We start from the raw sequence: 25,779 nt of genomic DNA, 5'->3' as shown, positions 1-25,779 counted from the left end.
AGGAAGGAAGGAAAACACTTATTGGCCATTTGTATTTCCTCTTCGAAAAGCTCTGTTCAGCTTATTGGCCTATTTATATATTTGGTTACTTCTGGTGTTTAATTTTTGAAGTTCATTATGTGGGCTAGTCTCTTTTGCTGGGAAGAAGTTTTTAAATCTTGTGTAATCGTATTTGTAAATAATTGGGATTATTTCCTCTGCTCTTAGAGTCCTTTACAGGAAGTCCTAGCCTATCTCTATATCTTGAAGTGTTTCCCTCTTTTTCCTGTGTATTAATCAAAAATATTGGTCCATACTTTCCCTTTTATTGCCTCCTTGGTGTAAATATGATACCGGCCTCATACAAGGAGCTTGGTGGTGTGCTTTCCCTTTCCATTTCGTGACACACTTTGAGTAATGTTGGTTTTAGTTCACCCTTAGTGGTTTGGTAGAATTCAGCAGTGAAACTATCCCTTTTCCTCTGTGGGAAGACTTTCTGCAGCAAAGGAAGGTGTTGAGACAGGCTCTCAAGTAGCTCAAGCTGGCCTTGAACTCACTTTGTAGCTGAGGATGATCTTGAACTTCTGATCCTCCTTCTCTCACCTCCCAAGTACTGAGATTACAGACCTAAGTCACCACATGCAGCTACAGGGAAGCATTTTTATTTTTAAAACGTAGCTTTCATATTGAAGCAAATGTATTACTTTGATATTATTTTTATATTTTATTAGTATGAAAAGCAACTGGTTTCCTTATGGAATTTTCATCCTTCCAAGGTTTAGGTTGACCCTTTCTCCACCCGTCCTCTCCTTCGTCCTCCATCCTCTCATCAACACTTGCATCCCCAGGATTCCTACTTCACTTCCATTTCACATGTGTTCTATTATCCTCCCTGCCAATTCTCCCTTAAAGCCTCCTTTTGTTCCTCTTACGGAGGAGCAGCACATTCATAAATCCATTTTCCTTCACTGCTTAATACAATCCCATCGTGTGTAGCTCCACATTTCCATCTCTTGATGGTGTTGACTGCATTCTCTTGCTATTGCGGCTAGAGCAGCAAAGGACACAGATGGGCATGTATCTTTCTAGTATGACATAGAGTCCTTTGGGTGGTATAGCTGGATCCTATGGTAATGCTGTTTTTAGCTTTCTGAGAAGCCATCATACCAACTCGGTAGCAGGTCCACCAGATCACACTTCTAGCAACAGGAAGAGTTCTTTCTCCACTCTCTCTCCAACATTGGTGGTCCTTCATCTTCTTCTTGTAGCCATTCAGACAGGGGAAGAGAGCTCTCAGAATAGTTTTCAGTTTCATTTCTCAGTGGTTAAGGATATTGGACACATTTTAAAGTGTTTGTCAACCATTTGGATTTCTTCTTTTGAAAACCCTCACCTCAGCCCCTTAGTCCATTTTTTATTGGGTTATTTGTTTGTTGATGCTCAGTTTTTGGTTTTTGGTTTATTGTTGTTCTCATTGTTTTATTTTGTTAATTCTTAATAAATTCCAGATATTTCTCCTCTGTTAAATGGATAGCTAGCAAAGGTTTTATCCCATTCTGCAGGCTGCCATTTCACTCGGTTAACTCTTTTCTTTGCTGTGTAGAAACATTTTTAATTTCATGAGGCCCTATTTGTTGGTAATTGGTCTCATTTTCTGAAGGACCAGGATCATATGCAGAAAGTTCTTACCTGTGTCTACATCTTGAAGTGTTTTCTCTACTTTTTTCCTCTAGCATTTGAGAAGATTTGGGGTCATTGATTCATTTGGCATTCAGTTTTGTGTAAGGTGAAAGATGATCTGTTTTCATTCTTCACTCTTTTTCCTGTGGATATCCAGTTTGCTCGGCACCATTTGTAGAAGAAGCTCTTTTCTCCAATAAGTATTTATTGCTTCTTTGTCAAAAATCAGGTGGCTGCCTAAGGCTCAGGAAACATTGCAAAAGAGAGGATGAAAAGATTGTTAAGAGACAGAGACACAGGGAGTTTGCTTTGAGATTGTGTCTCCAACAAATGCCAAAAGCTACAGCATGAAGTCTCACCAACATGACTGCCTAAACATAAGCTGAACAAGGACAACAATAGACACACTAACATGTACCAGGGAAATCACATGAGGCCTAAACCCTACACAAAGAACTAAGGAAAACTAAAAGTGGGAGAAAGAGTCTTCCCCAGGGAAGAGTATGCCAACTGTTTATCCAATACCAAATGGTCAGCCCTGAAAACACACATACAAGTAATCATACAGACTAAGGGCATTATACATATGTGTGTGTATGTGTGTATACATATGTGTATATAGCAATAATTAATGAACAAAACAGTCCTTGAATTTGAAAGAGAGCAAGGAAGGGTGTATGAGGAGCTTTGGAGGGAGAAAAGGGAAGGGAGAAATGATGTAATTATGTTATAATCTCAAAAACAAATAATAAAAAATTGAGTGGTTGTACTCGCATGGGTTTATGTCAGCATTTTTCTGTTCTGTTGATCCACATGTGGTCTTGTTTGTTTGCTTGGTTTTTTTTTTTTTTACCAGTGCCATTCTGCTTCCGTTACTATGGCTCTGTACTACATTTGAAATTGAATACCTCCAGCATTATACTGTTTGCTCAGGGTTGCTTTGGCTACCTGAGTTCTTCTCTGCTTCCAAATGAATTTTAAGACTGTTTCTCGCCGGGCGGTGGTGGCGCACGCCTTTAATCCCAGCACTTGGGAGGCAGAGCCAGGTGGATCTTTGTGAGTTCGGGGCCAGCCTGGTCTACAGAGCGAGATCCAGGAAAGGCACAAAGCTACACAGAGAAACCCTCTCGAAAAACCAAAAAAAAAAAAAAAAAAAAAGACTGTTTCTCTGTTTCTTTGAAAAGTGGTTTTGACATTTTGATGCAGATTGTATTGAATATGCAGATTGCTTTTGGTAAGATATTTCGGTAAGATGGCTATTTTCACAATGTTGATATTTCCAATACATGAATATGGGAATTCTTTCCATCCTCTAGTGTGTGGTGATATTTTATTTGTGCTGAAATGTGGTGATATTTTATTTGTATGTTAATACATAAAGTTAGCCTGGAGATCAGAGGTCATAGCCAGCCATAAACAAAAGGCAGGCGGTGGTAGCACATGCCCTTAATCCGATCACATGGCAGGCAGAGTCTCTGTGTGTTCAAGGACACAGTCAAGCATGGTGACACCTGCCTTTAATCCCAGTACCAACCATAGAGACCTAGAGGTCTATACAGACAGGCAGTGATGAGGAAGTGAGGTGGCTGGGCTAAAAGCCAATGAGAAAGCAGAACAGCAAGGCAATATTTGACAGGAAGAAGCTGGTTCTCTTGGGAAGCTACAGCGGTGTGGTGAGCTAAGGATAGTTGGTGACTCTCACTATTTCCTTGATCTCTATGGCTTTCATCCCTATATTTGGCTCTGTGTTTTTTATTTACTAAGACTGTTTTGAAATTCGTCTACACTAGTGTCTTCATTTTAATAATAGAGGTTGTTCAGATCCTTGGGTAGTTCATTCCCAGAAATTTTTGAGGCAATTTTTAATGAGATTGTTTCCCTAATTTTTTCCTCATGGTGTTTGTTATTGGAATATATGATGGCTACTGGTTTTTTATGTTAATATTGTATCCTGCTGCTTTTTTCCCCAAGTGTTTATCAGATCTAAGACTTTCCTTGGAAAAGAGAGTCTCTGGGGTCTCTTATATTTAGAATCACAACATCTTCAAATAAGGAGGCTGTTGTAGTTACTTTTCTATTGCTGTGATAAGATGTCATGACCAAGGCAACTTACAGAAGAAAGAGTTTATTGGGAGTTTACCATTTTCAAGGGTTAGAGTTCATGACCATCACGGTGGGAAGCATGACAGCAAGCCAGGAAGCATGGCACTTGAGCAGTAGCTGAGAGCTTACATGTTGAGACACAACCATGAGGCAGAGAGAAAGAGAGAGAGAGAGAGAGAGAGAGAAGAGAGAGAGAGAGAGAGAGAAGAAAAAAAAAAAAAAAAAAAAAAAAAAAAAAAAAAAGAGAGAGAGAGAAGAGAGAGAGAGAGAGAGAGAGAGAGAGAGAGAGAGAGAGAGAACTAACAGAGAATAACATGGGCTTTCTAAACCTCAAAGGTGCCACATCTCCTCCAGCAAGGCCACACCTCTGAATCCTTCCCAGACAGTTCTACCAACCAAGCGTTCAAATACATAAGCCTATGGGGGCCATTCCCATTCAAACCACCATAGATACTTTTCTATTTCCATCTCTTTTATTTGTTTCTCATATCTTATTGCTGTAGCTGGGAGTTCTAGCATTGTATTGAATGAGAGGAAAGTGGACACCCTTTTCTTATCCCTGATTTTAGTGGGAATACTTTGAGTGTTTCCCCCATTAAATACAATGATTGTTCTGTTTGTCATAAGTAGTCTTTATTATGTTAAGGTATGTTACTTATATTCTGAGTTTCCTTAGGACTTTTATCATGTAGGGGTGTTGGATTTTCTTAGAAAACCCTTTCTGTATCTGCTAAGATGACCATGTGCTTTCTGCCCTTGAGTCCATTTATGTGGTTTATTACATTTATTTATTTGTATTTGTTAAACCATCCCTACATTCATTGTCAAAGCCTACTTGGTCATGAAAAGTAACATTTTGATGTATTATTGAATTAAGATTGCAAGTATTTTGTTGAAATTTCTTGTATCTGCGTTCATCGGGAATATTGGTTTATAACTTTCTTTTTTGTTATGTTTTTAATCCATTTTGGGTTTCGGGATAACTGCCTTCATAAATAGAGTTTGGTACTGTTCCTTCCTTTCCTGTTTTTGTGGAATACTTTGAGAAGCTTTGGTGTCAGTTCTTGGAAGGTCTGGTAGAATTCAGCAATGAGTCCATCTGGGCCGTGGCTTTTTATAGTTGGGAAATTTTTTATTACTTGTTCAATCTCACTGCTTCTTATAGATCTGTTTAAATTATTTATCTCATCTTGGTTTAATTTTGGTAGATCATATGCATCTAGAAGTTCATCCATTTCTTTTAGATTTTCCAATTCAGTGTAATATGTTTTTAAGATATGTCATAGTGAGTTTATGAATTTCTTCAGTAATTGTTATGATGGTTCAAATTTTGTCTCTAATTGTTTTTACTTTGGTCTCTTCCCTCTTTTGCTTAGTTTGGCTAAGGGTTTGTCAATTATAAGAATCAATTTTTTTATAAATTCTTTGTATTGTTTCTCTCACTTCTATTTCATTAATTTCTTTCCTAATCTTTTTCATGCAACAAGGTTAATTAATTTTCTTGTTTGGTGTCATATATACATATATGTCTGATTACTCTCCTCAACATTGCCTCCTCATATCTACTTCTCATTCCTAACAACTCTTGTCAACCAGTTCCTTTCCCAGGTACATGACTTTTAGTTTTGTTTTGTGACCTATTTAGTTTAACCAAGGCTGTCTGTGTGACCATTGGATTAGAAGTGTCTGGTGGAACCTGGTGTAGTCATTGGTGGACACAGAACTGAAGGCGAGGATTTCCCTGCTCCCTGTATCCATCAGTAGCAAATAGTTAAGCAGCAAGAGCTAAGGCCCCATGAGTCCCTTTTCTCTCCATGCCTGACTCTTTTGTAGGCATCCAATGATTGCAATGGCTAGGTCTTGCCTGAAGATGACATTTTTATGGTCCTTTTCCTTATCTTCTGGCTCTTCCCATCTTTGCTCCCCTTCTTCTGCAATGTTTCCTGACACTTAGTGAGGATGGTATAAAGACATATCTTTTTTTTTTTTTAAGATTTATTTATTATGTATACAGTATGTATGACTGCAGGCCAGAAGAGGGCACCAGATCTCATTACAGATGGTTGGGAGCCACTGTGTGGTTGCTGGGAATTGAACTCAGGTCCTCTGGAAGAACAGCCAGTGCTCTTAACCGCTGAGCCATCTCTCTAGCCAGCACTCCTACATCACTTCTGCTCACCCACTTGTGCAGCCATGATTCTCTTCATTCTCCATCATCCACTGGAAGAGGCTTCACTGATTAAGAATTAGAGTAGTTTTTGTCTCTGGGCAAATATAAATATGTAGATGGCAGCTTAACAGTGTGTCAATTTATCAAAATAAATGTATTCAGTTCCCTGCTATGGCCTATGATCTCCCCAACCATGTTTTCTAAGTCAGACTTTCCTCCTGTGGAGTGAGTGAGTGTAAAGTCAAGTTGAATAACAGTTAGTTACCCTAATAATGATAGTGCCATTTTTGCACTTGGTCTCATAGATCATAGGACTCACCATTGGACAAGACCCAATGGTGCCTTTTCTTCCCCTAAGAGCCTACATAGCACCCTCCAGATTTTTTTCTTTCTTTCTTGATTTCTTCAGTTACCCATTCATCATTCAATAATGTGCTATTTGATCTCTATGTGCAGGAGTTAAGAGTTTTACGACATGGTAGAGTATTTGCCTAGCAAACTCAAGGCCCAAGACTTGGTCCCCAGAATTGAAAAAAAAATAGAAAAACATAAACTCTCAAAGAATTCATCTCTTTGAATGTATATATGTGCTGCATTTTCCTCTTGCTATTGATTCCTAATTTTATTCTGTTGTGATCAGATAGACTACAAGTAATTACTTCAATTTTCCTTTATTTGTTAAGACTTGCTTTGTGTCTTAATATATGACCTATCTTGTAGACAGTTTTATGGGCTGCTGAGAAGAATGTATATTCTGCAATATTGGAGTGTAATGTTCTGTAGATGTCTGTTAAATCTACTTAATCTATGATTTCATTTAATTTAGTTGTTTTGCTGTTCTTTTTGTGTGTGTGATGACCTGTATATTGGTGAAAGTAGGGTGTTGAAGTCACCCACTACTATTGTGCCAAGATTAACCTGCTGAGAAGAATGTATATTCTGCAATATTGGAGTGGAATGTTCTGTAGATGTCTGTTAAATCTACTTAATGTATGGTTTCATTTAATTTAGATGTTTTGCTGTTCTTTTTGTGTGTGATGACCTGTATATTGGTGAGAGTAGGGTGTTGAAGTCACCCACTACTATTGTGCCAAGATTAACCTGTGGATTCACCTCTAGTGGTGTTTGTTTTATATTAAGTATACACATGTTCGGTGCATATATTTTTACAACAGCAGTGTTCTCTTGATAGATTGTTTCCTTAATCAGTGTAAGGTTACCTTCTTACTGGCTTGGGCTTGGTTGTGAATGTCCTTCATTTATGCTTGTCTAGAAATGGCCTAATTTTCTCTCAGTTTCCAAGGATAGATTTACTTAGCAGTTATCTACTTTCAAGACTTGAAATGTATTGTTTAATAACTTCCTGGTTTCTAGAGTTGCTGACGAGAGGTCTGCTACTATTCTAATGAACGTACCTTTGTAGATAATTTGCTGTTCTTTCCTGTGGTTGTTAATATTGATTCCTTTTGACATTTTGACTATGGAGCCTCGTGGGAAGACTCTTCTCTAGTCATGTCTATGGTATGTTAAATGCTTCTGGTGTTTGGATAACCATCTCTTTCTCCAAATTTAAGGGATTTTCTGCTATAATTTTATTAAATACAATCTCTGTGCCTTTCATTGTATCTCAGCACTTTCTCCTATCTTATAGATTTTTAAGTTTGGTCTCTTGATTGTATCCCAGAATTCTTAGATGCTATGTTTGTACTCTTTAATTTCCTTCCTTTAAATGTAATATTTCTCTAGTCTTGTTGCCCCATCCATGACTGTCTTTGTTCTGCTTGGTCAGGTCATCTCCTGTTTTCCACTGTGGTTTTGTATTTAACTCATTGGGTTTTGCATTTCTTTTTTTTTTTTTTCCAAACTACTTTGCTAGATTTTACCCATCCATGTGTCTGATTACCTCATCCATTGGGTGGCCTTTCCTCTGTGTCGCTGGCTTTCCTCTCTGCATCCTGGATTGAATTCCTAGGCTTCTGTGTAACCTCTCTGCAGTCACTGATCAGTTCTATCAGCAAACATGTAGCATCTTCATCCAGCATGTTGCCTGTTTCAGCATCCTTTAAGCTGATAGTTGAAGGGTTGGTACCTTTGGGAGGAGTAATCTTTCCCCATGTTTCCTGTATTCTGGGTTGCGGTTGGTGCTTCTGTTAGTTTAATGATCTTTTCTAGTTTTACTGGGGGAAACTTTTTCCTGGGTGCTTTTGTCTGAGTCCTTATCAGGGAGGAGAAAATGAACAGCTATACATACAACACCAAACTATGAAAGACCAATGAAGAAATACACTTCTAATTGATGGACGCCCCTCTTTTTTTATGATCACAATGAAGCAAATGGTAAAAACTAGTGCAGAATGTGCTACGAAGTTCAAGGTCATTTAGGATAAATGTAAAAAGAGTGAGTGAAATAAAGGGAGGGAGCCAGGGAAGTATAAAGAATAATGGAGAAGAATATTTTGAAGGAAAGAGAAAAGAGCAAGGTATTCGGGAAAAGAATAAAACAAATAACAATGAAAAAGGGTTCCCCAATCATATGAAAGTTCAAAAATAAATAAATGTAAAGAGAAATTCAAAATAGAAGCATAAAGTTTTCTAATTATTTAAAAATATTATTAAAAGTGTAGTAGTACAGTATAAAATGGGGAACTTTACAAAAGAACAAAAAAAGGAAGCAAAATATTTAAAGGAAATGATAAAGTTTAAAGTCATGATAAAATGATAAAATTTAAAGTAATGATAAAGGTCATTAGAAAAATATAGTTATTGAATAGAAGGAAAAAATGTAAAAGTCATTTTTAAATATTAATATTTTTAATATTATAAAGTAAAAACACTGCAGAAAGTGTGGTTAGAAGGAGAGGGGGGCCGGGCAGTGGTGGCGTACGCCTTTAATCCCAGCACTCGGGAGGCAGAACCAGACGGATCTTTGTGAGTTCGAGGCCAGCCTGGGCTACAGAGCGAGATCCAGGTCAGGCAACAAAACTACACAGAGAAACCTGTCTCAAAAAAAAAGGGGAGGGAGGAAGGAAGGAGAGAGAGAGAGCGAAAGAAAGAAAGAAAGAAAGAAAGAAAGAAAGAAAGAAAGAAAGAAAGAAAGAAAGAAAGAAAGAAGAAAAGGGGTAAACACGGAGGTCAAAAGAAAATTGAAGACAGTAAACAGAACTGTTGAGTTGCTTCTTCCTGGCTCTAGAGACTGGGAAGCATCTGGTTTTATGCATGGGAGCGTGGAAAGTATGAGAATCAGCTGATCTAGGCTCTTGTCCTTTCTATGGCATATGCTGGTACTGAGCCGATCCTGGACAAGTGTCTGATGTCGGCTGGGCTGCCTGTCATAGCGTCCCTTCCTTGTGCCTCTGTTGGCCTTACTTAGATATGCAGTCATGAGCTGGGCAGTTTCTTTCACTGTCCTGGGACTCCCTGGGCCATATGCCTGAGGAGGCCAATGTCTGAGCTCGGGGTGACTCCCACATTGAGCGCATGGGAAGCAACCACTCTGTACGGGTAAGAATGGCAGGTCTTCACACTTCCACAATCTCCTAAGTATTAATCACCCAGCACTTTTGAGTTCCCAGACTCTTCAGCCAAAAAGCAGACAGGTGGAGCCAGAGGCTGACCACCTCCTGAGCTCAGGCTCAGGGCTACCAAATTCCTTTGTTATTCCCAGTTGATGAGACTGACTGACCGCTGGCCACCAAAGGCAGGATTATACACTTGACTGCCTTAGCCAAGCCTCCTGCTAACCCACTGTTTTTAGCTGCTCAGCACCCAGGCCTCCTCTTTTTTTTTTTTTTTTTTTTTTTTTTTATAATTGCTTCCAGATCTGTCTCTCAACCTTGGGTTTGTGTCAGTCTAAATTCAGGCCCTCAAATGTGTAGCTCTTTCCTGTTTCCTGGCGTCTGGGATAGCTTGGTTTTAAACGGTGCAGTCCCTCTGGACAGGCAGTACCTGGTCATTGCCCTTTCATTCACACCGAGTGACACCAGTGGACTTCCTTTCCTTGCGACCCCATTCCTGGAGGGATCACTGTCTTACAAAACCCATAACTCAGTCTAAGGTTTGTGAGGGCGCAGGCTTGTCCTAAGGGTGGGACTGCCACCCATCTATCAGCGTCAGTTTCCCAGTGGAGTCTAATGATGGAATCCTATCAGCTGCAAATACAGATGTTTGGGCTATTTCTTTTCCTATTTGTATTTCCTTGGTCTCCTTCAGTTTTCTTATGGCTCTAGTTAAGACTTAAGCACTATGTTGAACAGGAATGGAGAGAGCGGACATCCTGATCTTGTTCCTGACTTTAGTGGAAATAGTGGAGAGTTTTTCTCTATTTAGCATAAACACGATGTTGGCTGTAGGCTTGTTGCACGTTGCCTTTATTGTGTTGAGATATGTCCCCTGAATCCCTAGTTTCTCCCAGGACTTGTATCATGAAGAAACATCAGATTTTGTCAAAGCTATTTTCTGCATCTCATAAGATGATCGTGTGGCTTCTGTCCTTGAGTCTGTTTATGTGGTAGATTGCATCTGCTGATTGATATATGTCGAGCCATATCTACATATCTGGGATAAAGTCAATTTGGTCATAGTAAATAATCTTTTTGATGTGTTCATGAATTCAATTTGCAAGTGTTTATTGAAAATTTTTACACCTGTGTTCATCAGAGATGTTGGCCTGTAATTTTGTTTTTCTTTTCTTTCCTTTCTTTCTTTCTTTTTTCTTTTTTTTTTTTTTGTTGTTGTTGTTTGTTGTTGTTATTGTATCTTTGCCTGGTTTGGTTTCAGGATAATACTGGTTTCATTGAAAGAGTTTGGCAGTATTTCTTCCTTTCCTATTTTACAGAATAATTTGAGGAGTATTGGTGTTAGTTCTGTGAAGTTCTGGTAGAATTTCACACTGTATCCATCTGGCCCTGGACTGTTTTTAGTTGGGAGATTTTTTTATTATTGCTTCTCTCTCATTGGTTGTTATGAGTTTGTTTAAATTATGTGTTCCATCTAGATTTAATTTGTATAGGTCATATATATCTAGAAATTCATCATTTCTTTTAGATATTCCAATTTAGAGGAATAATAAACTTCTAGAGTCTGTCCTTAAGGTCCTCTAGATTTCCTCGGTATCTGCTCTAATGTTTCTGAGTTCTCACTACCTTTTGTTTGCTTACTTTGGCTAAAGGCTTGCCAATGTTATTAATCTTTCCAAAGAACCAACTCTTCATTTGATTGATTCTTTGTAATTTTTTATTTCATTAATTTTAGCCTTGAGTTTATTTCTTAAATTTATTTATTATGAATAGTGTTCTGCCTGCATGTACCCCTGCAGGCCAGAAGAGGGCATCAGATCTCATTCTAGATGGTTGTGAGCCACCCTGTGATAGATGGGAACTGAACTCAGAACCTCTGGAAGAGCAGCCAGTGCTCTTAACCACTGAGCCATCTCTCCAGGCCAGTCATACACTCTTTTAGGTGTTGTTTGTACTTGTTTCTCTTAGGACCTCAAGTGTATTATTAAGTTGTTAATATGACATCTCTCTCATTTTTATGTAGGCATTTGGTGCAATAAACTTTCATCTTAGGACTGCCTTCATTGTGTCTCAAAGACTTTTCACCTGTTGTGTTTCCATATCCATTCAATTTTAGATTTTTTTTCTTAAATTTCCTTCTTGATTTCTTCCTTGACCGAATTTTCATTCAATAGTATGTTGTTTTGTTTCCATGGTTTGTTTATTTTCTGCAGTTTCTATTGTTGTTGTTAGGCAAATTTTATTCCTTGGTGGTCAGATAGATGCATGATATGATTCAATTTTTCTTCATTTGCTGAGACTTGCTTGAGAAATTCCATGGGCTGTTGAAAAGATAATGTAATCTCTAGTATTTGGGTGGAATGTTCTATAAAAGTCTGTAGATCCATTTGATTTCTGATGCCATTTAACTTCAGGATTTCTCTATTGAGTTTGTCCGGATGACCCGTATATTTTTGGGAGTTGGGTATTGAGGTCACCCACCATCACTGTGTTGGGGTCAATCTGTGATCTTAGAGCTAATAGCATTTCTTTTATGAAATTAGGTGCTCCTGTGTTTGGTGCATAACTATTTAGAACTGTAGTATCTTTTGGGCAGGGTTTTTCTTTATTGGGTATGAAATATCCTCCCCTCTCTCTTCTGACTAGTTTTCTGACTAGTGTGGCCTTGAAGCTTATTTTGTCAGAGAGTAAAACAGCTCTCCCTGTTATACCTTTATCTTTCTGCCCTGAGGTAGTATCTATTAATGGTGAAGTATGTTTCTTGAAGGAATCAAAAAGATGGTTTCTGTTTTCTAACCCAATTTGTTAGTCTGTAACTTTCAGTTGGGGGAACTGAGACCATTAATATTGATTTGTTATTAAGCGGTATTTAATAATTCCTGATGTTTTGTTGTGATGGTGTTTTCTTAGACATCTTCTGATGAATTGTTCTGGAATTATTTACTTATTCCTCATGCTCTTTTGGGTGTGTTTGGTCCTTAAGACAAAAGTATTCCTTTTAGTATTCTCTGTGGGACTGACTTACTGGACATAAATTCCTTAAATCTCTTTTTATCATAGAAAGTTTGGCTTTCTCCTGGGATTATGATTCACAGATTTTTAAAGATTTATTGTGGTGATATTGTGTCCCCCAATTTTTGTGAACCTTAATAAACTTATCTGGGGTCAGAGAACAGAACAGCCACTAACTAAATAGATATAGAGGCCAGAAAATGGTGGCACACACACCTTTAATCCTAGCATTCCAAAGGCAGAGATCCATCCAGATCTCTGTGAGTTCAAAGCCACACTGGAAACAACCAGGCATGGTGACACATGCCTTTAATCCCAGGAAGTGATGGCAGGAAGCAGAAAAGTACATAAGGTGTGAAACCAGAAACTAGAGGTTTTTTTAGGCCTGATTAAGCTTTTAGGCTATTGAGCAGCAGTTCAGTTAAGATCCATTCAGATGAGGACACAGAGGCTTCCAGTTTGAGGAAATGAGATCAGCTGAGGAACTGGCGAGATGAGTTTAGCTGTGGATGTTCTGTTTCTCTGATCTTCCAGTGTTCACCCTGATACCTGGCCCTGGGTTTGTTTTTATTAATAAGACTTGTTAAGATTCGTGCTACAATTTATTTATTTTATGTATTCGGATTTTTTGTCTACATGTGTATCTGCACACCAGAAGAAGATATTGAATCCCATAGGACTACAGTTATAGACAGATGTAAGCCACAGTGTAGGTGCTGGGAATTGAACCCAAGACCTCTGGAAGAGCATCCAGTGCTCTTAACCACTGAGCCATCTATCCAGCCCCCACCATTGATATTTTTCCTGGGTACAGTAATCTAGGTTGGCATCTGTAGTCTTTCAGACTTATAGATCACTAATCTAGGCTGTCTGAAAAGTAAGGTGTTATTCTGGTGGGCCTGCCTTGTATATGACTTGGTCTTTCTCTCTTGCAGATTTCAATATCCTTTCTTTTTTCTTTGCACCTAGTGTTTTGATTATTACGTGACATGGAAAATATCTGGCCCTGTTTGTTTGGTGTTCTGTATGCCTCTAACATCTTGATGGGTCCAAGATTTAAGAAGATTTTTTTTTCTATGATCTTGTTGAAAATATTTTCTGTGCCTTTAAACTAGGTTTCTTCTCTCTCATCTACACATTCATAGGTGTGGTCTTTTTATAGAGTCCCAGAATTTCTGGATTTTCCATTCCTGGTTTTGTGTATTTGTTTAGATTTAGCATTTTATTTGACTGGGTGATCCAATTCGCTACCTGGTCTTTGAGGCCTGATATTCTCTCTTCTACTTGATCCAATCTATTGAGGCTTTCCTCTGAGCCTTTTGTTTGACTTTCTGAGTTTTCCATTTCAAGTTTTATTTCAGTTTGGCTTTTCTTCAGAAATTCTATCTCTTTATTAACTTCTGTTTCCATATTTTAAATTGTTTTCATTATGTCATTCAACTGTTTTTCTGTCTTCATTCAGGTATTTATTCTTATTCTCTTTGAATTTTTTTAACATCTTTATAATTGCTATTTTGAAGTCATTGTCTTGTGTATCAGTTAAGTTGTCTTTCTCAGGAAACATTACAATGGGAGTACTAATTTCTGGAGAAAGCATGTTGACTTGGTTATTTATGTAGTTTGTATTTTTGCAGTAAGACCTAGGCATCTGTATTTAGGTGACTGGTGGTGGTTATTGGTATGACTCTCTGGTCTCATCTTTGTTGAGTGGGTGTTTGGATCTTGGCTGTTTCCCCAACTTTTCAGGTGGTGGACCCGCTGAATGGTGCTTGAAGTTCAGTCTTGTAGCAACTCTGTTGATATGTGAATGGGGTATCAGAAGTGGTCTCAGACCAACTAGAAGAGGTGCAACTTTTGAGCCCAGGAGCAAACCTACAGGCTTAGTACATTCTTACAGGCAGTCTTCGTATGTCTGCAGGCAGTGTGTTGGACTCTAGGAGTAGTACTTTGGTGGCAGGGACTAGGTCCCAGTGGGAGTGGGCAGTGTTCTGTAGGGGTGGGTCACAGAATGCCCCGCTACCCTAAAGGTAGAAATAGGTGGGGTAGATGCTATGCTGGGGGTCCCTATCTGAGGTCAGGTGCAGCATGCTACATGGTCCCAGGGTGGTGTAGTGGATGATTGTGCTTTATTTTTTAAATGCACACCCACACCCTATGTATACTCGCTCACCCCCACTAGGCCTCCACATATGTTCTGTCACTAGATATGAACTCCACCCTTCAGGAGCTCATATCCAAGAAGACAGAGGTGAGCTCTAAATTGGTGAATAACAAGGTTTTTCAGAGTAATGAGCTTCTGCTGAGAATGGAAACAAAGAAACGTGTTTTAGAGTGGGTGGTGAGAGGCATCCTTTCTGAAGTGACAACGTGGAGGCAAAGACAGGATTGACGAGCAGCAGACAGCTGTGTGGCAGGAGAAGGGCAGCCATGCAAGAGGGAGCAGCTGGTGTCCACGTCGTTAGACTGAGATGTGTTGGTGTGCCATCGGAAGAGAAAAAACAGTGTGGCTAGAACACATGGGAGAGAGAGAAGGGAACTGGAAAGGGGCTGGCTCTCAGGGAAGCAGTAGTCCAGGTGTGACCAGCACCTAGATAAACCAATGGGGCTGCCCAAGCATCCTTTCTACCTGTTCTGCCCAAGCCCAGCTGAGTTCTTCCTTCAGTGGCATCTTGAAAGGACCCACAAGCCAAGCCAGCTACCAGCCAAGCTGGCATCTAGAGCAGCTGCCTGTGGTTGTCTGGATCCCTGAACATCAAATTCAAGCCCTGGACTGCAGCCCTCCCTGCTCCAGGGTCTATGGTGCCTTCTCCAACCCTGCAGCAGCCACGCTTCCCTCCAAAGCTATGAAAGCAAAGGCAGAGGTTTTTAGGACTACTTCGGTCACAAGTGCTAGCCAGAAACCAGGCATGGTGGCACACGCCTATAATCTCAGTACTCGGGAGGTGGAGGCGGAGAATCATTGTCTCCATTTCTTTTCTATTGCTGTGACAAGACACCGTGTCCAAGGCAACTTCTAAAAGAAAGCATTGGATGTGTGGGCTCACGGTCCCAGAGGGTTAGAGTCCATGACCATCATGGCAGGGAGCATGGCAGCAGGCAGGCATGGAGCCAGAGCAGTAGCTGAGAGCTCACATCTGATCCACAAGCATGAGGAGGAGAAAGCTAACTGGGAATGGCGTGAGGTTTTAAAACCTCAAAGCCCACCCCCAGTGACACACCCCCTCCAACAAGAGCAAACCTCCTAAATTCCCAAACAGTTCTACCAACTGAGGATCAAGCATTCAAAAGCATAAGAATATGGGGTGTTGTGGGATATCTGTACACTGTGTGAAGGTATATTGCTGTGGTTGGTTTAATAAAGAGCTGAATGGCCAATAACTAGGCAGGAGATATAGGCAGGACTTCCGGGCAGAGAGAGGAAAGCAGGAGGCCATAATCGAGGTTCAGAGGAGACATGGAGGGAGTCAGACATACAGAATGAAAAAAAGGGGAAAAGCCACATGGCAAAAAGTAGATAAACAGAAATTGATTAAGTTATAAGAGCTAGTTAGGAACAAGCCTAAGCTATAGGCTGAGCTTTCATAATTAATAATATGCCTCCATGTCGTTATTTGGGAACTGGCTGGTAGGCCAGAAGACTCCTTACAATGAGGCAATTCTCATTTTAATCACACAGCCATGGATTTCAATCTGTCCTGGGCTACACAGTAAGATTTGAAGAAAAAAAAACTCAAAATAACAAAAGAGCATGGCTAAAGAGATGGCTCAGAGGTTAAGAACATTTATTGCTCTTCTAGAGGATATGAGTTCAGTTTCCAGCACCATATCAGACAGTTCACAGCTTCTTGTGACTCCCACTCCTAGGGAACCCTCTTCCAGTCTCCATGGGCACATGTACACACACACACACACACACACACACACACACACACAGAGAGAGAGAGAGAGAGAGAGAGAGAGAGAGAGAGAGAGAGAGAGAGAGATTCACATACACACATAGTTTAAAATAGGATAAATATTATTTTTAAAAAGCCAGGTGTAGTGGCACACACCTTTAATTCCAGCACATGGGAGGCAGAGGTGGGCTGATTCTTGTGCATTCAAGGCCTGCCTGGTCTATAGAGTGAGTTCCAGGACAGCCAGGGCTGCATAGTGAGTGAGACCCGGTCTCAGAAGAAAACAAAACAAAAACAAACAAACAAAAAAGCAAGTGCTAAATCACAATAAACTCTTCTTACTTTTGATGAGAACTCTTTTGCCACTGCAAGAAGCTATGTAGGAATGAATCAAGAATTCCACCCTCCTGGGTGGACCCTACCTGACTCCTGGTGTTAAGGACCCCAGCTGGGTCCTCCCTGTCTCCAAAGGGCTCGTGGACTCTTACCTGATCTGGAAAAGCAACCCAGTTTCCTGTATTGGAGCTCAGGAAGGCCTTCACTCTAAGGCTGATCTGCTCTGCTCCCACAGTCCGACCCACTCAGGCAAGCCTTACCCGCCCCCTTGCATCCCCCCCACCCCACCCCAATTTAAGCCTTTGCCCTGCTTCTACCTTTCACTCTTCCCGCAGCCCCTTGGAAAGCCAGCAGAAAGGCTATGCTGAGCCTAGATGAGAACTCAGCTGGACACACTGTGCCCCAGGCCTGGCTGGCAGAGACAGATGTGCAAGGCTCGAGTGACCTTCTGTGCCAAGTCATTCCTGCCACTGACTGCAGCCAGGCTGCATGGTAATGGGGACGCCAAGCAGCCCCAGCTCGCACATGCTGCCCCCTAAAATCCCACCACCTGCTGCCTGTGCCCTGTCCACTGAGAGAGACCCAGCCTCAGACCTAGGAGACCAAGGATGCCGCCAGGAGGCTGCAAGGGGAGCAGCGGAGTGTCAGGCTAGCTCTGGGAAATGTCACCATTTATTGCTTTGCCCAGTCGCGTCACCCCTCAGCAAGCAGACGTTCCAAGTGACAGAAAAGTTATTTTCCAGCTTCCCAGGGTCCTGGACCCAGTAATAACATCTTCCTGAAGGGCAATGGGTCTGTCTTTAACCTTGCCCTCCTTGGCAGGTTTGTATTCTGGAGGCTTCCAGCAGCAACCTGGGGGTTGTGTGCTCCCTGTGTGTGGAGGGCCGCTTTCCCTTCTGGGAAAGCGACAGGCCCCCCTGGCTTAGGCTCAGCCAGGGCGGGTGTCTCTTCTCTCCACCAGCTCCTCTGGAAACCCACTAAGTTATCTTAATTACTATTCCTCCTCGCTCTCTGCCAAGAATTGGGGAGATTTATAATTGGATCAGTCAAATATTTACTGTGGTTTATTTCTTTGCCACTCCAGCTCTCGTCAAAGTTGCGTTTTCATGCCACTTTCGGGCATGACTGATGGCTCACAGGCACAGCCCTCTCATTGCGTGTCAGCTGGGGTTGTTTCTCCAAGGTCAGAGAGAGAGAGAGAGAGAGAGAGAGAGAGAGAGAGAGAGAGAGAGAGAGAGAGAGAGAGAGAGTACTTTGAGGAAGAGGGGCATTGTCTATTCCAGGTTATTGTACTGTTCCCCACCCCACCCCACCCCACCCCACCCGCCCCATCAGTGTTAAAGAGACAGAGGCCACTTGTGTCTCTTCTGTTGTGACTGGGTTATGCACTCCTAATGCCCTTCAGGGAACTGTAGACCTGTTAGAATGTGTCATGCCATGACCTTTATAGCCAGCTAAGCAGAGCATGGTCCCTGAATGTCCCCATTTCCTGGATGGATTACCGTAAGTTCCTGGAACAGAAGAATGAGCCTGAGTTATCAGTCTTCAGTGAAGATGGAGCTCTAGCCAGGCTTCTGGAACTGCTGTCCTTATAGGAACACCCCTCTGTCAGGTGCACTGGCGGATCACTGTCTGAAGCCACATCCTCGAGAACAGAGCCACCCTGAACCAGCAGGCCGCCCTGCCTAGCAGCGCCTTGCTAGCTCCTGGCCCCTCCCCTGGACTTGGGTCTCCACACTTGGCTCCGTAGACCCACTTGTGTTTCTGGCCCTTCCCTGGATCACAGCAGCAATGAATGATGCTTGTGCTGTATCAGTCTATGAATAGAGAAGCCAGATGTTTCGCTGAAAGAAGACCAGGTGTGACGACTGAGAGGCTTCACTGGCAAACTGGGAGAGGCACGCTACAGATAACAGAAGTACAGTTTCACCAGGGGGTGACGCTGCCACATTCTCTTGGGTAACTCGTCCTCTTCTGCCTGGTGAGAAATGAGAACAAGGCTGGAATCTGCTGCCATCTTGGGGAGCACCCAGGAAAGGGAAAGAGAAATGGAGCTGAGAGATCCACGAAGCCTGCAGAAGGGACAGGTCACCCTTTCAGAGGCTTGTTGTTACCAGCAGTTATGGGTAGACAACTCCTGGAGCAACTCCAGAATCTTCTCCCGGTGCTAATTGTCACATCCAGACCACAACTATCTCGGGCACTGCTGCCTTAGGTTGTACCATGCCCTGGCACACTCAGAAAAGGAGAGAGGGTATGTGAGAGATTCACAGGGCACCTGATGACCGCATCAGAAGGATGCGCTATGGCTTGTGTTCCGTTGTCCTAAATGATCATATCCCCAGCTGGCAGTAAAGGGACTACAGGACCATAGTGATCTCCGCCACGGAGGCCACCAAGTTACAGTGTCAAAGAAGGGAGGGGAATGAGGCAAGCTGAGGGAGAAAGCCTGCACACATTGTTTATCATGCCCATGAACTAGGAAGCAGAGTCCTGAGCCTCTCTCGAATCTTCACGGAGTTGATGAATTTTCAGATGCCGGGCCCACAGCCCCCAATCACACACGTGTTCTGACTGCTCATACCAGGCTCTACTCTCCTTTCCCAGTTAAGGCAGGAAATATCATCATCGGAGACAAAACTTTTACTTCGTTCCAATTTTGTTTCCCTCCATATCACGCGTCTACAAACTTGCTATTTTATTCATTTGATATTTAACAAACATGTATCGATCAGTTTCTGCTCTAGGCAGATTTGGTAGGGGAGGGACGGCTAATAAAGATGGCTGAAGTTGCTCGCGCACATAGCACTCGCAGTTCCAGGCACCACGTACATCAGTTCAGTTCATTCTTAGAGCTGCATTTTGCTATGGAAACTATTGCCATGCCTATTGCAAGGACAAGAAGACAGAGGTGCAGGCCTTTGACAGCTTACACAAAATGCCAGAAAGCAAGTGGAGAGCAGAGCCCAGAGCCTGACCCAGGCAAGAGAAGCCTGACGTTGTCGCTCTAAACACTCCAGCAGCCACCGAGTCCCTGTGCCTGCAGCTTACATCCTTCTGCGTGGACTAATGATGGGCGCAAGAACAATTGTGTCATTTAGGGAATAAGATAAGAGCTTAGGAAATGATGGAGTACATAAAGGGATACAGAAGTGAGATGTGTGGGCCACCGTATCTCATCTCACCCTCCCATTCACGCCTTGTTTGAGAACCCACAGCTGGCAGATTTCCCCTAAATGAAAACTGCCCTCTAAACCTCCACAGAAGGACTCCAAGGAGCCAGCCAGAATGAATGCCCTTCCTCTACTCTGAAAAATGCCTTCTTCCCTAGTCATTTGATTGGCTGGACAGCAAGACCCGCCACTAGTCCTGAGCCATTTCTGTGTCCCTCGGCTGGCCAGCCAGTTCTGCACCAGATGACTAATGCCCAAATTAGTCATGAGCAATGGCTGCACACAAGTAATCACCTTCCCCAAACTTTTCCTCATGAGGGTGATAACTCGGACCCCAAATGAAGCCTATTCTTCTCACCTCACCACCAAGGAAGTTACAGCCATTGCTCTAGCTGACAGCACTCTGTAGACACCAGTGTTCGTGGTCTGACATTTACGAGGTTGCTAGGGAACAAATGCTTTGGTTACAAAGGTCTCTGGAAGCAGTGTCCGTTTGTCACCTCCCTCCAAATCATTTATTTCAGCTCATAAGGACAATGGTGACCAGTGGAGTATGGGGCAGAGGGAAGCTCCACACAAACACTTATTTACTGAGATATGGGCCATTTCTTCTTCCCAGGAATAGCCATCGCACTCCCCATATGAACAGCTAGAGCCACATGCTGCTTCCCTGGGGTCCTTCCAATCTGCAAGTAGGTGTCCCCCGTCACCAAGTACTTTTTAATTTCTTATCTCCCCGGCACTGCCCTAAGCATTAGCTTATGCCATCCCTGTAATGGTATTCCTGAACATCAGGTGCCACCACCCCCGAGAATAAAAATAGACCCAATGTCAAACAATATCAAGTGTGGAGTCAGAATTCAAACCTGGGTTTGTCTAACGGCAGAGCCTCTGTGCTTAAGATTACTGTCTTTTGTTTGTAATGATCGTGTTTCTGATGGAAAATGGGCCACTCTGATGAGGGAGATACAAAGTTAGGCAATTCCTGGAGCTCCTGGCTATGAAGTTGTGAGGGAGCTGATGTCTGCCATGTATGGAACTCTCTTCGAGGAGGGGAAAGCAGAAAGCACTTGATCCTGCAGAGAAGTTTTTAATCTGCTGAAGCTCCGCACTCAGGGTCTTCTCTGGGAGTCAGAGTGCAGGGAACTGTTCTGTGCGGTGACTTTGAGTTTGTGAGATTCATCCATTTCTACCGGGGGTTTATCGATTTTCTTGTCAACAGGAAGAAACATTGGAGTCCTCTTTGCCTTCCCCTACATCTTCCCTGTCCAGCCTATGGGCAATTCGTGGCTTCTCTCCCTTTATTGTCCCTCGGGTGCCTACTCCTTGCTTACTGTCCTCTCGGACTCCTTTCCCCTCACACATGACTGTGTGCAGTCTCCACTTCCTAAACCAGTTTTCCTTCTCACTTCCATTCCTTATAGAATATCTCATATCCCACCTCCAAAAACTAATTCCTTAGAACGTCCTTTTATCCCATCAGTCACTGCTCAAGAGTTTTCAGTGGCTCCCACTGCCCTGCCGTAAGATTTCACCTGGTACTTCAACCAAGTCTGTTTTGGATAACACTGCATCCTTCCATTCCTTCATCCTTTCCATGGGATGGCGGACCTTAACTGTCAGATTTGTGTTGCGTTCATCTCTAGCAACTTACAACCTGGTTTCCACTGACATGGAGTTCAATATTTAAATGTTGGTTTATTTAAGGCCAGGCACTATCGAGGCAGAAGCATTATAGCTGAACAGAACTTTGTCCCAATTTTTACTTTGCCATTTAGGAGGTATGTGACTTTAAACAAAATGCTTGGGTCTTCTGAACTTTAATCTCCTATATATACCTGTAAAATATGGACACAACCTGAAACACGACTCTACCTGTAAAGTATTTGCCTAACATGGGAAAGGCCCTGGCTTCCTGGCTTCCTGGCTTCCTGGCTTCCTGGCTTCAGTACTCAACAAAACACACACGCACACACACACACACACACACACACACAGAGAGAGAGAGAGAGAGAGAGAGAGAGAGACAGAGACAGAGACAGAGAGACAGACAGAGAGATAGAGAGAGACAGAGAGAGAGAGAGAGCGTGTGCACAAAGGGGGAATCCTTACAATTAAAGTAATTTTGTTTTTTTATTCCAGAATGACCGATGAGAGCTTGTGACCAACAAAAATAGGATTAATAATAATAGGATTAATAATACAGAGTGGAAATAAAGCTCAGTGGAAGAACACTTGTCTAGCATACATGAGACCTTAGGTTTAGTTCCCAGCATTACAAAATATAGATAAAAATTAAGCCTGGAGCATTGGCAAGCATCTATAAATGTAGTTACTTGAGAGACTGAGGCAAAAAGATCACAAGTTCAAAAACAACCTAAGGAAATTATCCAGATTCCGTCTCAAAATAAAAATAGAACAAGGGATGTAATTATAGCCCAGCAGCAGAGCGCTTGCCTGGCATCTGCAAGGCCCTGGGTTCAAACCCCAGCACCATGAAAAATAAATTAATAATTATCAGTATAGGCATAATAACCTGCAGCTGATACTGTCATCACAACTTACGCGGCTGATTTTACTTTACGAAACCCTAGTGAAAAAGTACTCCTCCATTAGCTGGTGGGCAGGAGGGCCGTGCTGGCTAAGGGTACAGGTCTAAAACTGGCTTTACACGTGGCTGCCCTCTCTCTGCTCCCCAGTATGACTTCATGGAACGCCTGGATGGAAAGGAGAAGTGGAGTGTGGTCGAGTCGCCCAGGGAACGCCGCAGCATCCAGACCCTGGTGCAGAACGAGGCCGTGTTCGTGCAGTACCTGGATGTGGGCCTGTGGCACCTGGCCTTCTACAATGATGGCAAAGACAAGGAGATGGTTTCCTTCAATACGGTCGTCTTAGGTAGGTCTGGGGTTCCTCGAGCGGAAGCTCTGTAAGGGGTGGGGTGGCAGGAGGGGGGCCCTCTGTGGAAGATTCAGCAACCCCGACAGTGTCTACTGTCTGGGAGGCCAAACTGCACAGTCTCTGCACTCGGCTCTGACTGCACAGGAATTCCATGCACATCAGCAAGAGTCCCTAGTGGACCTGAGGATGCTCACGAGGGTCCGAGTCAGACAGCGGGGGCCGCGTGGTGCTGTGCGTCCAACCGAGTGTATTAGTTGCTCTTCTGTTGCTGTGACAAAACACCACGGTGAAGGCAGCTATACAAAGAAGGGTTTATGTGGGGCTCATGGTTCCAGAGGGATAAGAGTCGCCATCACAGCAGGGAAGTTCGCATGGTGCAAGTCTTTGGAAACCTCAAAGCCCATCCCCAGTGACATACTTTCTCAGCAAGGCCATACCTCCTGAGCCTCCCCATATAGCCACCAACTAGGGACCAAGTATTCAGATGTCTGGACTGTGGGGGACATATCATTCAAATCACCACATTGAGCACATAGCTGGGCTTGTAAATGCCTCCCTTTCCTACTCATAAAACAGAGGCAATGCCAGTATCACCTCCCAGGCTCCTATTAGGAATAAAGAACGCTTTTTTATTTCTAAGTGTGTAGCAGAGCCAAGAAACACTGGCCATTCATATCAGCTCTAACCTCTTCAAAATTGAGAATATGTCAAAATAAAAAGGGTTTTTTTTTTTCTTTTAACTTAAAAATACAGCAGGGAAAAGGATACAGATGTTTTTAAAAGTCATTTATTTATTCCCAAGCAGGCAGGCCTCGAAATGCTTTAATTCAATGCCTGTTTCTTTGGACATGTTTTAGGCCTGCATTTCACTAAGTATGAATACAAAAGCCAAGGTTTAATCCAAAATTGCCTCTGCCTTGTGCATATTAACCACCCCCCAAAGGGTGATTACTTGTAAAGAATTACATTTTCTAGAAAACCCTCGGAGTTTCAACACTGAAAGGAACTGCAGCGGCCATTGCTGAGGTTATGAGTTTTCATCTTCCACTGCTAACTCATCCATACAGAAGCTCTGTGAGTCCGCAGGTGGCTGTGGCATCCCACTGAGGAATAAACTGAGCTATGTGGAGCTAACTGAGGCCTCGGGGTCCTGAGATATGGGAATGGCCTTTCCATCCTGAGCCTCGGCCATCATCTTTCCACAGCATCATGTCACCCCAGCCACTGTTAACTGGATTCACTAGAGGGGTCTGGAGGTAGTGAGTCCATGACAAAAGGACCTCAGATAGCAGGAGTAAGTCCCAGATCTTCTTTCCCACATTGTAGCTGAGTGACTTGCCTGGGCCTCAACCTTCTGTTTGGGAAGATGAGATGATCATATCCCAAAGGCTAATGTGAGGATCACCATGAATAAACTGCATCTGGCCTACAGCCAACAGTCATGAATGAGAGCCTGTGACTTTAAGGAAAGCACCTTGAAACATTATTTATCAACTTACTACACTGTAGAACTTCTCTTTGGGCCCCACATGGCTTTCTCAAGGAATTTCCTATTCTTGAAAGATCTACGTAATCCAACCTGAATGTCAGGCTACAGTTCTCTGTCAGTAACCACAACTTTAAAGTTGTGTAAAATCACAAAGTTTGGTTAGTGACCACGGGTCTAAGGTGGATCTTTATTCTTTTGCTAAGGAAAAATAGGCCTTCCCAAGGCTAGCCAAATGTTCAAGAGTAGGAGTTGGCACACTGTAGCCCAGGGGCCAAATCTGGCCCACTGCCTGTTTTTATAAATAAAGTTTTATTGGCACACGGCCACATTCATCTGTTTGCATGTTGTGTGTGGCAGCTTTCCCACTGTTACAGCAGAGCTGAGTGTTGCAACAGGGACCATATGGCCCACAGAGCCTAAATAGTTACTATCTGTCCCTTCACAGGGAAAGTTTGCCAACCTATGCTCCAAAGCCATGTCATAACTTAGTCTACTGGAAGTCATAGAGGAAGCTCCCAGCAGATGGGAAATCTCTAGGGTGACGTGAGGTCCCAACAGGGAAGAGAAGTAGAACAGTAGAGACTAACTTACAAAAGGAAGGAACCAGAAACAGATCTGGGACTAGGATGAGAAGAACATGATGAGAAATGACTTCCTTTTCACCGCCTGGTATTTCATCTCTGAGAGTACATGACAGAGCTGGCAGGTCACAGCAGCTGGCTTGGTTGGGGAGCATGGAGAGATTGTCACCACAGCGGTAACACAGAGTGCCAGACCAAGTGTTCACCCCTGTCATGTGCCATTGGGGTCCTTCAGCTCACCCAACCCACAGGATAGCCATAGTGGTGGGGAAAGCCCCTGTCTCTCTGTCATTTGGAAGTGGAGGATGCCAAGGCTGAGAATGTAAAGGGGCCCACCCAAGGTCACAAGACCAGTGAGTTGAAGTCAGAGCGCAGACTTCCCACAGCTGTGCTCTTAATTGTGAATTTCTTTAGGTTCTAGCCAAGTGCATGTCCTTCCCCTGAACCACCAGCTTTCTGGGGGACCTGGTGACCTTGTAATGGCATCTTTCCCCATTTCTTCACCCTGTATGGTCACAGAAAGGTAGGGTGAGGATTATCCCCACCCCCAGCCATTACCCTCCCTGCCTGTCAAAGCTGGAAATAGCAATTCTCCCCAGAGGGTTCCTCTCATCGATGCTGTAGCTCAGAGAGAGAGTCGAAGATAATCAGCCTAATAGTTGGGCAGACATCTTGATAGAGCAATGATAGCAATTGGCCTGAAATGTGGGGAAAGAACAGTGTTTTATTTGGTCCGGGAGTTCTTTTCCACACACCTATCATCAGAACATTCGCCATCGAGAGCAGCCAGGAGCATGAAAACCCCCATGATGGGAAACAGAAGGAAAGTGCTAGACGGATGTCGGGCAATCTCACTAAATATACCCATGACTCAGGAGTCTGCTGTCTTCTCTGGAGAAGCAGCCTGCCTTGGAGAAATGAGCATCCTCCTGGAAACCCCAGAGGCG

The 25,779-nt window shown here is 42.8% G+C and overlaps 1 protein-coding gene across 16 annotated transcripts in view; it reads left to right on the top strand.

Annotated features, from left to right (window-relative positions):
• The window catches only part of Tenm2 (teneurin transmembrane protein 2), a 1,236,692-nt gene that overhangs the window by 1,049,886 nt on the left and 161,027 nt on the right, over positions 1-25,779 (top strand). For all 16 annotated transcript variants that reach the window (XM_028864303.2, XM_028864310.2, XM_028864309.2 and 13 more), the window contains one exon: positions 22,564-22,759. In XM_028864303.2, coding sequence (XP_028720136.1) covers positions 22,564-22,759 — 196 coding nt within the window. The remainder of the gene's footprint in view (positions 1-22,563; positions 22,760-25,779) is intronic.

This window comes from Peromyscus leucopus, chromosome 8b (genome assembly GCF_004664715.2).
Source record: "Peromyscus leucopus breed LL Stock chromosome 8b, UCI_PerLeu_2.1, whole genome shotgun sequence".
In the NCBI taxonomy this organism is placed as follows: domain Eukaryota; kingdom Metazoa; phylum Chordata; class Mammalia; order Rodentia; family Cricetidae; genus Peromyscus; species Peromyscus leucopus.
The sequence above is the reverse complement of the archived record's forward strand: the minus strand, read 5'-3'. Positions and strand labels throughout refer to the sequence as shown.